General features: G+C 43.3%; 1 protein-coding gene across 6 annotated transcripts in view; it reads right to left on the reverse strand.

Moving 5' to 3' along the window:
• SPEG (striated muscle enriched protein kinase) overlaps positions 1-14,057 on the reverse strand; it is a 201,723-nt gene that overhangs the window by 8,907 nt on the left and 178,759 nt on the right. For all 6 annotated transcript variants that reach the window (XM_072122366.1, XM_072122364.1, XM_072122365.1 and 3 more), the window contains 7 exons: positions 12,415-12,531; positions 8,728-8,895; positions 8,109-8,231; positions 7,811-7,972; positions 1,568-2,642; positions 1,172-1,411; positions 92-315 (listed from right to left, as the gene is read on the reverse strand). In XM_072122366.1, the coding sequence (XP_071978467.1) occupies positions 92-315; positions 1,172-1,411; positions 1,568-2,642; positions 7,811-7,972; positions 8,109-8,231; positions 8,728-8,895; positions 12,415-12,531 (2,109 nt within the window). The remainder of the gene's footprint in view (positions 1-91; positions 316-1,171; positions 1,412-1,567; positions 2,643-7,810; positions 7,973-8,108; positions 8,232-8,727; positions 8,896-12,414; positions 12,532-14,057) is intronic.

Consider the following 14,057-nt stretch of genomic DNA (forward strand, 5'->3'; position numbering starts at 1 on the left):
GTTTTCCTCTTTCCCACTCCTCTAATCCTATGGTATGGTTTTCTACTTAAGTAGCCATCCATAGATTCAGGTGAGGAGGGCTCTTACGTACACATGTATTCCAGGGTCCCAACACGCTTTCCTAATTGACGAAGGATGAGCGGGTTGAAGGTCTGAGCGCTCCCAAAGTCAATAATCTTGACCGTGTTCATGTAGGACACCATGATGTTCTCCGGTTTCATATCCAGATGAAGGATCTTCTGCTCGTGGAGATACTCCAGACCTTGTAGGATCTGCAGGATGTAATTGACCACATCGTCCTCTGAGTAACGGAATCTGGAGACAAACAGATACATATATAGTACAGTCACAGATACATATATAGTACAGTCACAGATACATATATAGTATAGTCACAGATACATATATAGTACAGTCACAGATACATATATAGTACAGTCACAGATACATATATAGTATAGTAACAGATAAATATATAGTATAGTAACAGATACATATATAGTACAGTCACAGATACATATATAGCATAATCACAGATACATATATAGTACTGTCACAGATACATATATAGTATAGTAACAGATACATATATAGTATAGTAACAGATACATATATAGTACAGTCACAGATACATATATAGTATAATCACAGATACATATATAGTACTGTCACAGATACATATATAGTACAGTCACAGATACATATATAGTATAATCACAGATACATATATAGTACTGTCACAGATACATATATAGTATAGTAACAGATACATATATAGTATAGTAACAGATACATATATAGTACAGTCACAGATACATATATAGTATAATCACAGATACATATATAGTACTGTCACAGATACATATATAGTACAGTCACAGATACATATATAGTATAATCACAGATACATATATAGTACTGTCAATGATGAACATATAGATCAAAGTAAAATGTAAAATGCAGTGTTATCATATATAGAGTCTGTATGCAATATACCCCTGAGCCCCCTCTAGTGGTGGCTGCAGGTGGACAGAATTTCACTACAATATACAAGTCTATGCAGAAAATGAAAATATTAGAAACATGTTTGTAAATATTGCAGTTACATACTTGTTATGGTGCAGAGTTTTTTTGGAACTTTGTATCTGCCCCTTTAACCGCAGACTCTTACCTTTCCACCAGGCAGTACAGGATCTCCCTTCCCGAGCACTGCTCAGAGATGAGCACCAGGTATCGAGGTGTGATGTATGCTTCATGTAGGCTCAGGATCCTCTGATGGTGCAGACACTTCAGGACCTCGTATTCTTGCAGGACGCTTTGCTTATTCTCCGGCTCGTAAGGAATAATCTTTGCCATGAAATGTTTCCCTGTGGCATTCTCCTTACATTCCCGGATGACCCCAAAACGACCCCTGTGGAGCAAGTCCCCAAAATTCCATAAATACAATATACTTCATGTATAAATATCTCCCCGTTTCTAAGCTTGCTGTATGGCAGCCTACTGAGAGCCTAATGCATCTCACACTGAGTATGGTGGAAGCCAATGTATGTATCTCATGATGGCTCACCTTGTCTTCTCCTCAAGAAAGGTGTATGGTTTCTGTGGTACTCCTTGCCGGAGCGCACTCTCTCTTCCGGATGGAGTAGCCCTTCCTCCAGGTGTATATCTGCCGTCCTTGCCAGGGGTGACGCTCTTCACTAATATACGAGTAGGGACAGTCTGGGCAGCCGGAGCAGCGGGCTGAGGAGGGGGCGTCTCCTTGGTTGGTGAAGATGGAGGCATGGAGATAAAGGAGGTGACCATGTATGTCGGAGAGGTTGGGGTTGATGGCTTATAGACCGGGCTGGTGGGAGGAGATGGGAATGAAGGTTTGGCATTAGATGTTGGGCTTAAAGGAGAGGGAAGAGCCGAAGATTTAAAGGGGGGAATGTGGAGCATGATTGGAACTGAAGGAGTAGCAGCCATTGGTTTTGGAGCCACTGGTGGTGGAACCTTTTGCTCTGCAGATACTGGACTGGATGACTGTTCTTCCGATGCTGGAGGCTTTACTGTTTGTGGGATGGTGAATGGTTTAACTGGGGCTATATAGGTCACTGAGGGTTTTGGGGCCTCTACTGGAGACTTCACCTCTTGTACTGGTCTTACTGGGATGGTTTTAGCAGGTTCTGGAGAAGGTTTCACTTGCTGGACGGGAGGTGCTGGTGGGACTCTTAAATGGGACACGGCTTGTCCAGAACTCACTGATACTGTGACTGTAGAAACATGGGAAGTCACCACCGCCCCTAGTGAAGGTTCAGAAATACCCTGATTTTGGGGTTCCACTTTAGCAGGAGATGGAGCCATGACTCTGTGTAATGTAGGGGGTGTTGGAAGTCCTCTGTGCCGTCTAGGTGGAGTTGGAGGAGGTGCCCCCTTGGAAGCTGCTTGTACAGGAGCTGTAGGAGCAGAGGTGATTGTAGGAGGTGAGGTGACAGCCAGAGGTGACCCGACTGAAGGAGGCAGCATGGAAGTAGTGACAACAGCAGGAGACACTGTTGGTGCAGAAGTGACCCGTGGAGATACTGGTCCAAAAGTAGATACAGTGGGCCCTAGTGACCGGGCCTTCTGCGGAGCATGAGCCAAGGCAGGGGATGGTTTTTGATCTACAAAGAGAAGAACTCAAATATCAGGAAGGGTTTTTTTCACCTAAGGTCATCATAACCAATAAACAAGAACAAGACAATGTGAGCATTGAACGTGCACAGGAAAAAACTAAGATAGAGACAGGTCTAATAACTGTAAGTCCTTCTAGATTGTGTCACTACTAATTTATTCAATTGGAAAAAATATTTCAGCCTTTAAATATAACTGCTATATACATGGGGCTTCTAGGTGTTATATACTGGTCATGGGGCTTCTTACTGTTATATACTTGTCATGGGGTTTCTTGCTGTTATATACTGGTCATGGGGCTTCTTACTGTTATATACTTGTCATGGGACTTCTTGCTGTTATATACTTGTCATGGGGCTTCTTGCTGTTATATACTTGTCATGGGGCTTCTTACTGTTATAAACATGTCATGGGGCTTCTTACTGTTATATACATGTCATGGGGCTTCTTGCTGTTATATACTCGTCATGGGGCTTCTTGCTGTTATATACTTGTCATGGGGCTTCTGGGTGTTATATACTTGTCATGGGACTTCTTGCTGTTATATACTTGTCATGGGACTTCTTGCTGTTATATACTTGTCATGGGGCTTCTTGCTGTTATATACTTGTCATGGGGCTTCTTACTGTTATATACTTGTCATGTGGCTTCTTACTGTTATATACTTGTCATGGGACTTCTTGCTGTTATATACTTGTCATGGGGCTTCTTGCTGTTATATACTTGTCATGGGGCTTCTTACTGTTATAAACATGTCATGGGGCTTCTTACTGTTATATACATGTCATGGGGCTTCTTGCTGTTATATACTCGTCATGGGGCTTCTTGCTGTTATATACTCGTCATGGGGCTTCTTGCTGTTATATACTTGTCATGGGACTTCTTGCTGTTATATACTTGTCATGGGACTTCTTGCTGTTATATACTTGTTATGGGACTTCTTGCTGTTATATACTTGTCATGGGGCTTCTTGCTGTTATATACTTGTCATGGGGCTTCTTACTGTTATATACTTGTCATGGGCTTCTTGCTGTTATATACTTGTCATGGGGCTTCTAGCTGTTATAAACATGTCATGGGGCTTCTTGCTGTTATATACTCGTCATTGGGCTTCTTGCTGTTATATACTTGTCATGGGGCTTCTGGGTGTTATATACTCGTCATGGGGCTTCTTACTGTTATATACTTGTCATGGGGCTTCTTACTGTTATATACTTGTCATGGGGCTTCTTGCTGTTATAAACATGTCATGGGGCTTCTTGCTGTTATATACTCGTCATTGGGCTTCTTGCTGTTATATACTTGTCATGGGGCTTCTGGGTGTTATATACTCGTCATGGGGCTTCTTACTGTTATATACTTGTCATGGGGCTTCTTACTGTTATATACTTGTCATGGGGCTTCTAGCTGTTATAAACATGTCATGGGGCTTCTTGCTGTTATATACTCGTCATGGGGCTTCTTGCTGTTATATACTTGTCATGGGACTTCTTGCTGTTATATACTTGTCATGGGACTTCTTGCTGTTATATACTTGTTATGGGACTTCTTACTGTTATATACTTGTCATGGGGCTTCTTACTGTTATATACTTGTCATGGGGCTTCTTACTGTTATATACTTGTCATGGGGCTTCTTGCTGTTATATACTTGTCATGGGGCTTCTTACTGTTATATACTTGTCATGGGGCTTCTAGCTGTTATAAACATGTCATGGGACTTCTTGCTGTTATATACTTGTCATGGGACTTCTTGCTGTTATATACTTGTTATGGGACTTCTTGCTGTTATATACTTGTCATGGGGCTTCTTACTGTTATATACTTGTCATGGGGCTTCTTACTGTTATATACTTGTCATGGGGCTTCTTGCTGTTATATACTTGTCATGGGGCTTCTTACTGTTATATACTTGTCATGGGGCTTCTAGCTGTTATAAACATGTCATGGGGCTTCTTGCTGTTATATACTCGTCATTGGGCTTCTTGCTGTTATATACTTGTCATGGGGCTTCTGGGTGTTATATACTCGTCATGGGGCTTCTTACTGTTATATACTTGTCATGGGACTTCTTGCTGTTATATACTTGTCATGGGGCTTCTTGCTGTTATATACTTGTCATGGGGCTTCTGGGTGTTATATACTTGTCATGGGGCTTCTTACTGTTAAATACTTGTCATGGGGCTTCTTGCTGTTATATACTTGTCATGTGGCTTCTTGCTGTTATATACTTGTCATGGGCTTCTTGCTGTTATATACTTGTCATGGGGCTTCTTGCTGTTATATACTCGTCATGGGGCTTCTTGCTGTTATATACTTGTCATGGGGCTTCTTGCTGTTATATACTCGTCATGGGGCTTCTTGCTGTTATATACTCGTCATGGGCTTCTTACTGTTATATACTTGTCATGGGGCTTCTTGCTGTTATATACTTGTCATGGGGCTTCTTACTGTTATATACTTGTCATGGGACTTCTTGCTGTTATATACTTGTCATGGGGCTTCTTGCTGTTATATACTTGTCATGGGGCTTCTTACTGTTATAAACATGTCATGGGGCTTCTTACTGTTATATACATGTCATGGGGCTTCTTGCTGTTATATACTCGTCATGGGGCTTCTTGCTGTTATATACTCGTCATGGGGCTTCTTGCTGTTATATACTTGTCATGGGACTTCTTGCTGTTATATACTTGTCATGGGACTTCTTGCTGTTATATACTTGTTATGGGACTTCTTGCTGTTATATACTTGTCATGGGGCTTCTTACTGTTATATACTTGTCATGGGGCTTCTTACTGTTATATACTTGTCATGGGGCTTCTTGCTGTTATATACTTGTCATGGGGCTTCTTACTGTTATATACTTGTCATGGGCTTCTTGCTGTTATATACTTGTCATGGGGCTTCTTGCTGTTATATACTCGTCATTGGGCTTCTTGCTGTTATATACTTGTCATGGGGCTTCTGGGTGTTATATACTCGTCATGGGGCTTCTTACTGTTATATACTTGTCATGGGGCTTCTTACTGTTATATACTTGTCATGGGGCTTCTAGCTGTTATAAACATGTCATGGGGCTTCTTGCTGTTATATACTCGTCATGGGGCTTCTTGCTGTTATATACTCTTCATGGGACTTCTTGCTGTTATATACTTGTCATGGGACTTCTTGCTGTTATATACTTGTTATGGGACTTCTTACTGTTATATACTTGTCATGGGGCTTCTTACTGTTATATACTTGTCATGGGGCTTCTTGCTGTTATATACTTGTCATGGGGCTTCTTACTGTTATATACTTGTCATGGGGCTTCTAGCTGTTATATACTTGTTATGGGACTTCTTGCTGTTATATACTTGTCATGGGGCTTCTTACTGTTATATACTTGTCATGGGGCTTCTTACTGTTATATACTTGTCATGGGGCTTCTTGCTGTTATATACTTGTCATGGGGCTTCTTACTGTTATATACTTGTCATGGGGCTTCTAGCTGTTATAAACATGTCATGGGGCTTCTTGCTGTTATATACTCGTCATTGGGCTTCTTGCTGTTATATACTTGTCATGGGGCTTCTGGGTGTTATATACTCGTCATGGGGCTTCTTACTGTTATATACTTGTCATGGGGCTTCTTACTGTTATATACTTGTCATGGGGCTTCTTGCTGTTATATACTTGTCATGGGGCTTCTTACTGTTATATACTTGTCATGGGGCTTCTAGCTGTTATAAACATGTCATGGGGCTTCTTGCTGTTATATACTCGTCATTGGGCTTCTTGCTGTTATATACTTGTCATGGGGCTTCTGGGTGTTATATACTCGTCATGGGGCTTCTTACTGTTATATACTTGTCATGGGACTTCTTGCTGTTATATACTTGTCATGGGGCTTCTTGCTGTTATATACTTGTCATGGGGCTTCTGGGTGTTATATACTTGTCATGGGGCTTCTTACTGTTAAATACTTGTCATGGGGCTTCTTGCTGTTATATACTTGTCATGTGGCTTCTTGCTGTTATATACTTGTCATGGGCTTCTTGCTGTTATATACTTGTCATGGGGCTTCTTGCTGTTATATACTTGTCATGGGGCTTCTAGCTGTTATAAACATGTCATGGGGCTTCTTGCTGTTATATACTCGTCATGGGGCTTCTTGCTGTTATATACTTGTCATGGGGCTTCTTGCTGTTATATACTTGTCATGGGACTTCTTGCTGTTATATACTTGTCATGGGCTTCTTACTGTTATATACTTGTCATGGGGCTTCTTGCTGTTATATACTTGTCATGGGGCTTCTTACTGTTATATACTTGTCATGGGGCTTCTTGCTGTTATATACTTGTCATGGGGCTTCTTGCTGTTATATACTTGTCATGGGGCTTCTTACTGTTATGTACTTGTCATGGGGCTTCTTGCTGTTATATACTTGTCATGGGGCTTCTTACTGTTATATACTTGTCATGGGACTTCTTGCTGTTATATACTTGTCATGGGCTTCTTGCTGTTATATACTTGTCATGGGGCTTCTAGCTGTTATAAACATGTCATGGGGCTTCTTGCTGTTATATACTTGTCATGGGGCTTCTTACTGTTATATACTTGTCATGGGGCTTCTGGGTGTTATATACTTGTCATACGGAGACCTGATTACACACAGGAGGATTATATCCATTATCATCAGTCATTTAGGATGACATTGGATCAGTCAGAGATCAGAGACTGAACTTCTGGAGGGAGTTTGCTGCACTGAAAGTAAATGGGGCGAATAATATCCCCCCCCCCCCCACACACACACTTGTCTCCACTGGTTGTTGTTTCTTTACCAAAAAATTACAATGTTGTATCTTTATGTTCAAAGCCTGAAATGAGCCAAAAGGTGGAAAAGTTCAAGGGGGCCGAATACTTTCACAAGTCTCTGTAGCATTTACCAGTGTATGATTCCCAATGTGGATTGAAGCCTCAGTACTGATGCACTTGGTGGTTATTATACCCTGGTGTGTGACATTAGCTTCTGGCTTTTACATTTACATTTTGGTTCCATTTTGAGGGGGTTGTGACTTTTTCTTAAGGTTCTATCTCTTTTATTTGCTACAATGTATCAGTGTGGACTCCACAGATCATTAATAAGGGTCCGCAGATGACTTCTGCTTCTCACCATTCCCATCGATGACCACAGTCTTGGAGACCTGGCTGTAGGGTCCTTGTCCGGCTTTGTTCACACAAGCCACGCGGAACCTGACTGAGCCGGCCGGGAGCTCGGTGACGTTGTAGTAACAGTCTCTGATGTCTTTGCTGATCGCCTTCCACTCTGCTTGTCCTATAGGGACACACAACAATATAAATCTATAGCATCAGAAATCCTGTGCTACATGATCTTCCTGTGGATGATGGAAGTCTAGTGCTCCCTGGTATCAGCCACTTCAGTCTGGGGAGAGACTTATATAATGACCTACCATTCATCTGACCCTCCAAGATGTAGGTGCAGGGACAACTCAGTTCAAAGGATTTCCACAGAACCAGCACCGTGTCCTTGTACTTCTGTGGGATCTCCGGGGTCCCGGGAGCCTGAGGGATGCCTGCCCAGATAAAAACACAGTGACATATAACCTCTATGTAATCCCATCAGAGCCCTCTTACTAATCCCTGGTGTAGACTACATTGTCCTTTCTTCCCCAAGACAGTGGTAAAGATGGAAGGGGACAGCACTAAATTGCTTCCCAGCAGTTTGATACAACAACCAGTAGAGGGCGCTCACTACACACACACTTCTACAGCTCCAAACTATGAGCTGTATACAACTGCATGTCATGAGCTCCCCCTAGTGGTGGATGCCAGCAGTCAGAAAGTAATGTTGCAATATGTATACTGTACACTGTTTGCTTTTCAGTGCTGGGACTGCTTTGCCTTGCGGGTGTTGTGTCACCTTGATGGTCCACTGCTAGATACACTAATAAATACAGAGGGGGGAAGACATCAATGCAGAGACCTAAGAGCGCTGCAGTGTGAGGACAAGGCTCGGAATTTACTGACTTCTTAAAACTTTATGACATAGATTGTAAGAAGATGACATACGTGCCACTGATAAGGAGCAGGAGCTGGTGGCATTGCCCAGGGCATTGGCTGCCACGCACTCATACAGCCCGGCTTCTCTCTGGCCCGCCCTGAGGATGGTGAGAACCTGGCGACCATCTGGATTGGATTTTATATTGACTTGTCCTCCAGAGTCAATGATCATCTTATCTAGAAAGAGAGGGACAAACATAATGAGACATCATAATGAGGAAAACATAGGAGAACTGCTAGGCTCTGATGACTGTCTCATGGTCTGCAGAGCGCTGACTGTCTCATGTTCTGCAGAGAGCTGACTGTCTCATGTCCTGGAGAGTGATGACTGTCACATGGTCTGCAGAGCGCTGACTGTCTCATGGTCTGCAGAGTGATGACTGTCTCATGGTCTGCAGAATGATGACTGTCTCATGTTCTGCAGAGTGATGACTGTCTCATGTCCTGGAGAGTGATGACTGTCACATGGTCTGCAGAGCGCTGACTGTCTCATGGTCTGCAGAGTGATGACTGTCTCATGGTCTGCAGAGTGATGACTGTCTCATGTCCTGGAGAGTGATGACTGTCACATGGTCTGCAGAGCGCTGACTGTCTCATGGTCTGCAGAGTGATGACTGTCTCATGGTCTGCAGAGTGATGACTGTCTCATGTTCTGCAGAGAGCTGACTGTCTCATGGTCTGCAGAGCCCTGACTGTCTCATGGTCTGCAGGGTGATGACTGTCTCATGTCCTGGAGAGTGATGACTGTCACATGGTCTGCATAGCGCTGACTGTCTCATGGTCTGCAGAGCGCTGACTGTCTCATGGTCTGCAGAGTGATGACTGTCTCATGGTCTGCAGAGTGATGGCTGTCTCATGTTCTGCAGAGTGATGACTGTCTCATGTTCTGCAGAGCGCTGACTGTCTCGTGCTGCAGAGTGATGACTGTCTCATGTTCTGCACAGAGTGATGACTGTCTCATGTTCTGCAGAGTGATGACTGTCATGTTCTGCAGAGCGCTGACTGTCTCATGTGCTGCAGAGTGATGACTGTCTCATGTTCTGCACAGAGTGATGACTGTCTCATGTTCTGCAAAGAGTGATGACTGTCTCATGTTCTGCAGAGTGATGACTGTCTCATGTTCTGCAGAGTGATGACTGTCTCATGGTTTGCAGAGCGCTTGCTGTCTCATGGTCTGCAGAGTGATGACTGTCTCATGGTCTGCAGAGTGATGACTGTCTCATGGTCTGCAGAGTGATGACTGTCTCATGTCCTGGAGAGTGATGACTGTCACATGGTCTGCAGAGCGCTGGCTGTCTCATGTTTTGCAGAGCCGGCAGTCCAAGGTGATACAGTGACTGACACACTGTACCAAAAGCTCAGCTCATCTCTGGTTGTTTGATAGAGCGGAGTCCATGCTTGGTTCCACATGGCAGCGCTGCACAGTATAGTGTGAACAGGACATTAATAATACAGGACACGTCTCCGCTCTAGAATGAGATCCGTCCTGTGGAACAGATGTCAGGCGCCGGAAACATTTTATACTTCTAACTCTTCAATATTATTTAAATATGAACAAATTTCTGTTCATAGTATAGAGGTCCCCTGCAAAGACCTAAATACAGGAAGACATTCCTGGCAGTCACCACTAGGAGGCGCTCAGGACCTAACAGTCTGCTTTTATACAGTAAGCTCCTGAGCTCCCCCTAGTGGTGGTCTATTAGTCAAATTAATCAGAACCAAATGTAGGATATTCAATAAAAAGTGTCTAAGCAGGTGTCACCACAAAGACTGCCATTCTAAGGTATTGTATACATCCAGTGCACTGAGAAGCTACAATCCTGGAATATCCATATATCACAGTCCTGCTGCTACTGACAACATGCACAGATGTATGATCACACATCTCTCCAGGGACAATGTCTAACACTGGCTGTAGAGAGCACAGAAGTGTGAGAACTCTCCCCTGCTGTGCACTTAGGAAAGCAACCATCTTGAAATATAAATCCATATTTAACAGTCCTGCTGCTACTAACAACATACATAGATGTATGATCACACATCTCTCCAGGGACAATGTCTAACACTGGCTGTAGAGAGCACAGAAGTGTGAGAACTCTCCCCTGCTGTGCACTTAGGAAAGCAACCATCTTGAAATATAAATCCATATTTAACAGTCCTGCTGCTACTAACAACATACATAGATATATGATCACACATCTCTGTGCCTAACAATGGGTGTACACAGCACAGAACTGTAAGGATACATCCCTCCCCTCCCGCCGTGCACTTGGGGAAGCCACCATCCTAGAATATAAATCCATATTTCACAGTCCTGCTGATACTAACAACATACACAAGTACTGTGTATAATACTGTCTGCTGAATCTAAGTCTATCAGACATGATACTGTCTGTTGTTTTTAAGACTATCATGTGACATCTGTCCTTGGACAATACATTACACTGGCTGCAGAGAGCACAGAGCACAGCAGTGTGAGGACTGATTACACATCTCTCCAGGGACAATACATAACACTGGCTGCAGAGAGCACAGAGCACAGCAGTGTGAGGTCTGATTACACATCTCTCCAGGGACAATACATAACACTGGCTGCAGAGAGCACAGAGCACAGCAGTGTGAGGTCTGACTACACATGTCTCCAGGGACAGTACATAACACTGGCTGCAGAGAGCACAGAGCACAGCAGTGTGAGGTCTGATTACACATCTCTCCAGGGACAATACATAACACTGGCTGCACAGAGCACAGAGCACAGCAGTGGGAGGTCTGATTACACATCTCTCCAGGGACAATACATAACACTGGATGCAGAGAGCACAGCAGTGTGAGGTCTGATTGCACATCTCTCCAGGGACAATACATAACACTGGCTGCAGAGAGCAGAGAGCACAGCAGTGTGAGGTCTGACTACACATGTCTCCAGGGACAATACATAACACTGGCTGCAGAGAGCACAGAGCACAGCAGTGTGAGGTCTGATTACACATCTCTCCAGGGACAATACATAACACTGGCTGCAGAGAGCACAGAGCACAGCAGTGTGAGGTCTGATTACACATCTCTCCAGGGACAATACATAACACTGGCTGCAGAGAGCACAGAGCACAGCAGTGGGAGGTCTGATTACACATCTCTCCAGGGACAATACATAACACTGGCTGCAGAGAGCACAGAGCACAGCAGTGTGAGGTCTGATTACACATCTCTCCAGGGACAATACATAGCACTGGCTGCAGAGAGCACAGAGCACAGCAGTGTGAGGTCTGGTTACACATCTCTCCAGGGACAATACATAACACTGGCTACAGAGAGCACAGAGCACAGCAGTGTGAGGTCTGATTACACATCTCTCCAGGGACAATACATAACACTGGCTGCAGAGAGCACATAGCACAGCAGTGTGAGGTCTGATTACACATCTCTCCAGGGACAATACATAACACTGGCTGCAGAGAGCACAGAGCACAGCAGTGTGAGGTCTGATTACACATCTCTCCAGGGACAGTACATAACACTGGCTGCAGAGAGCACAGAGCACAGCAGTGTGAGGACTGATTAAACATCTCTCCAGGGACAATACATAACACTGGCTGCAGTCTGCATGGTCACAACTGCTGACAGGTTCCCTTTGAAACTAATGCAAACCTATAATCCACCCCCTGCAGTATGTAAACACATCTGCATAATTGTTACCTTTTTTCCATAGTATTCGGGGTGCCGGGCTCCCAGCAGGAAGACAGGACAAGGACACAGAATCTCCCTCTAGGATCACAATATCCTTCAGCTTTATATGGAAGACAGGAGGGAAATCTAGAGAAAAGAAAGTATTGTGTTAAGATCTCTGCTTGATGTCAGTGGATTGAAACATTTCTGCTTATATTGGCATCCAATGATTGGAGCTTTCTACAAATAATGGGGTCATATGGGATCATTACAGCGCAGCAGTGCAGTAAAGCAATGCTTACCACAAGTTTATTATTGTGTGAATGTGCTCCTAGTCTTTCCTACTAAGAATTAAGGGGAACCCAAGTAATAATGGGTTAGGGGTTATTCCTGGCATATTAAGAGCTGCTGAAGCACCAGATTTATTAACCATTTGTAAGATCAAGCAGATCACCAAATATTTCATTCTACATGCGCCATCGTAAGTTTGGCGCCACTTCTTCCTAGCACATACAGTACACGGAGCATTTAAAGGAAGGCTCGTTCCCTCCTCATTCCCACTTTTCCCTCTCTGGCTCCCTCCATCCTGCTGTGGGGTTTTGACTCCTGGCTTCCTGCCCTGGGGGGTCAAATTAATTCAGGCTCATGTTGTAGGCAGGGAGGTGATTATCACAGCGCTCCACAGTCTATAGAGGAAATCTTAAGTTTTGGAAAATGTGTTATTTAACAAAGAAATGGAACACATTATACAATGTATCGTCATGTGACCTATAGCGGATCATTCTGTCCGGGAATGTTGTTTTTTTTCTGTTACAAGACGCTAAGGCTGGAGATGCTGAATTAGTAAATGAGATTTAAAGGGGTTTGCTAGGATTGCTGGCTAATCCATGGAATATAACATTAGCTGCCCAACACTTCATTAACACAGAGCATGACTGCCCTTCCTACCAGTAAACTATTCATAGCCTATCCAGTAGTATCTGGCCAACCCCTTTAAGTAGACCTTGTCCACACACTACAGGCCAGACACAACCTTTAATCAGCTCTCAGCCACACGCCATAACCCAGACAACCCTTTTAAGCAGCCCCTGTCCACATTTTGTCGGCAACCCCTTTAAGGATCTGTAAGCCACACATTGGAGGCTAGACATCCCCTTTAAGCAGCTCACAGACATACACTGCAGACCAAACAACACCCTTAACTTGCCCTTGTCCACACATTACAATGCACACAACCCCTTTAATTAGCTCTCAGCCAAACAATGGAAACCAGACAATCCCCTTTAACAAGCTGTCAGCCACACAATAATAAAAACAGACATTGCTAGCCATGCAGCCCCTTTAAGTAGCCCTTGTCCATACACCACAGGGCAGGCTATAATATACTGGAACGCAGGAGCATAAGAATTATTTTTATGTTGAAAGTTACAATATCAGTGGAAATGGAAGGAATTATTATTATTATTATTATTATTATTATTATTATTATTATTATTATGTCTGATAAAACAACACAAAAAAGTGAAATAAGTTTCATAAATTAGTCAAATAAAATAAGACAAAGAAGCATATAAAGGATAAAAGTCCCACATAACTACATCCAACTGATACAACTCATAGGATATAATAAAAATATTATTATTAGTGGAGATTATTTATACACAACAAGGAGT

This window comes from Engystomops pustulosus, chromosome 8 (genome assembly GCF_040894005.1).
Source record: "Engystomops pustulosus chromosome 8, aEngPut4.maternal, whole genome shotgun sequence".
Lineage (NCBI taxonomy): Eukaryota > Metazoa > Chordata > Amphibia > Anura > Leptodactylidae > Engystomops > Engystomops pustulosus.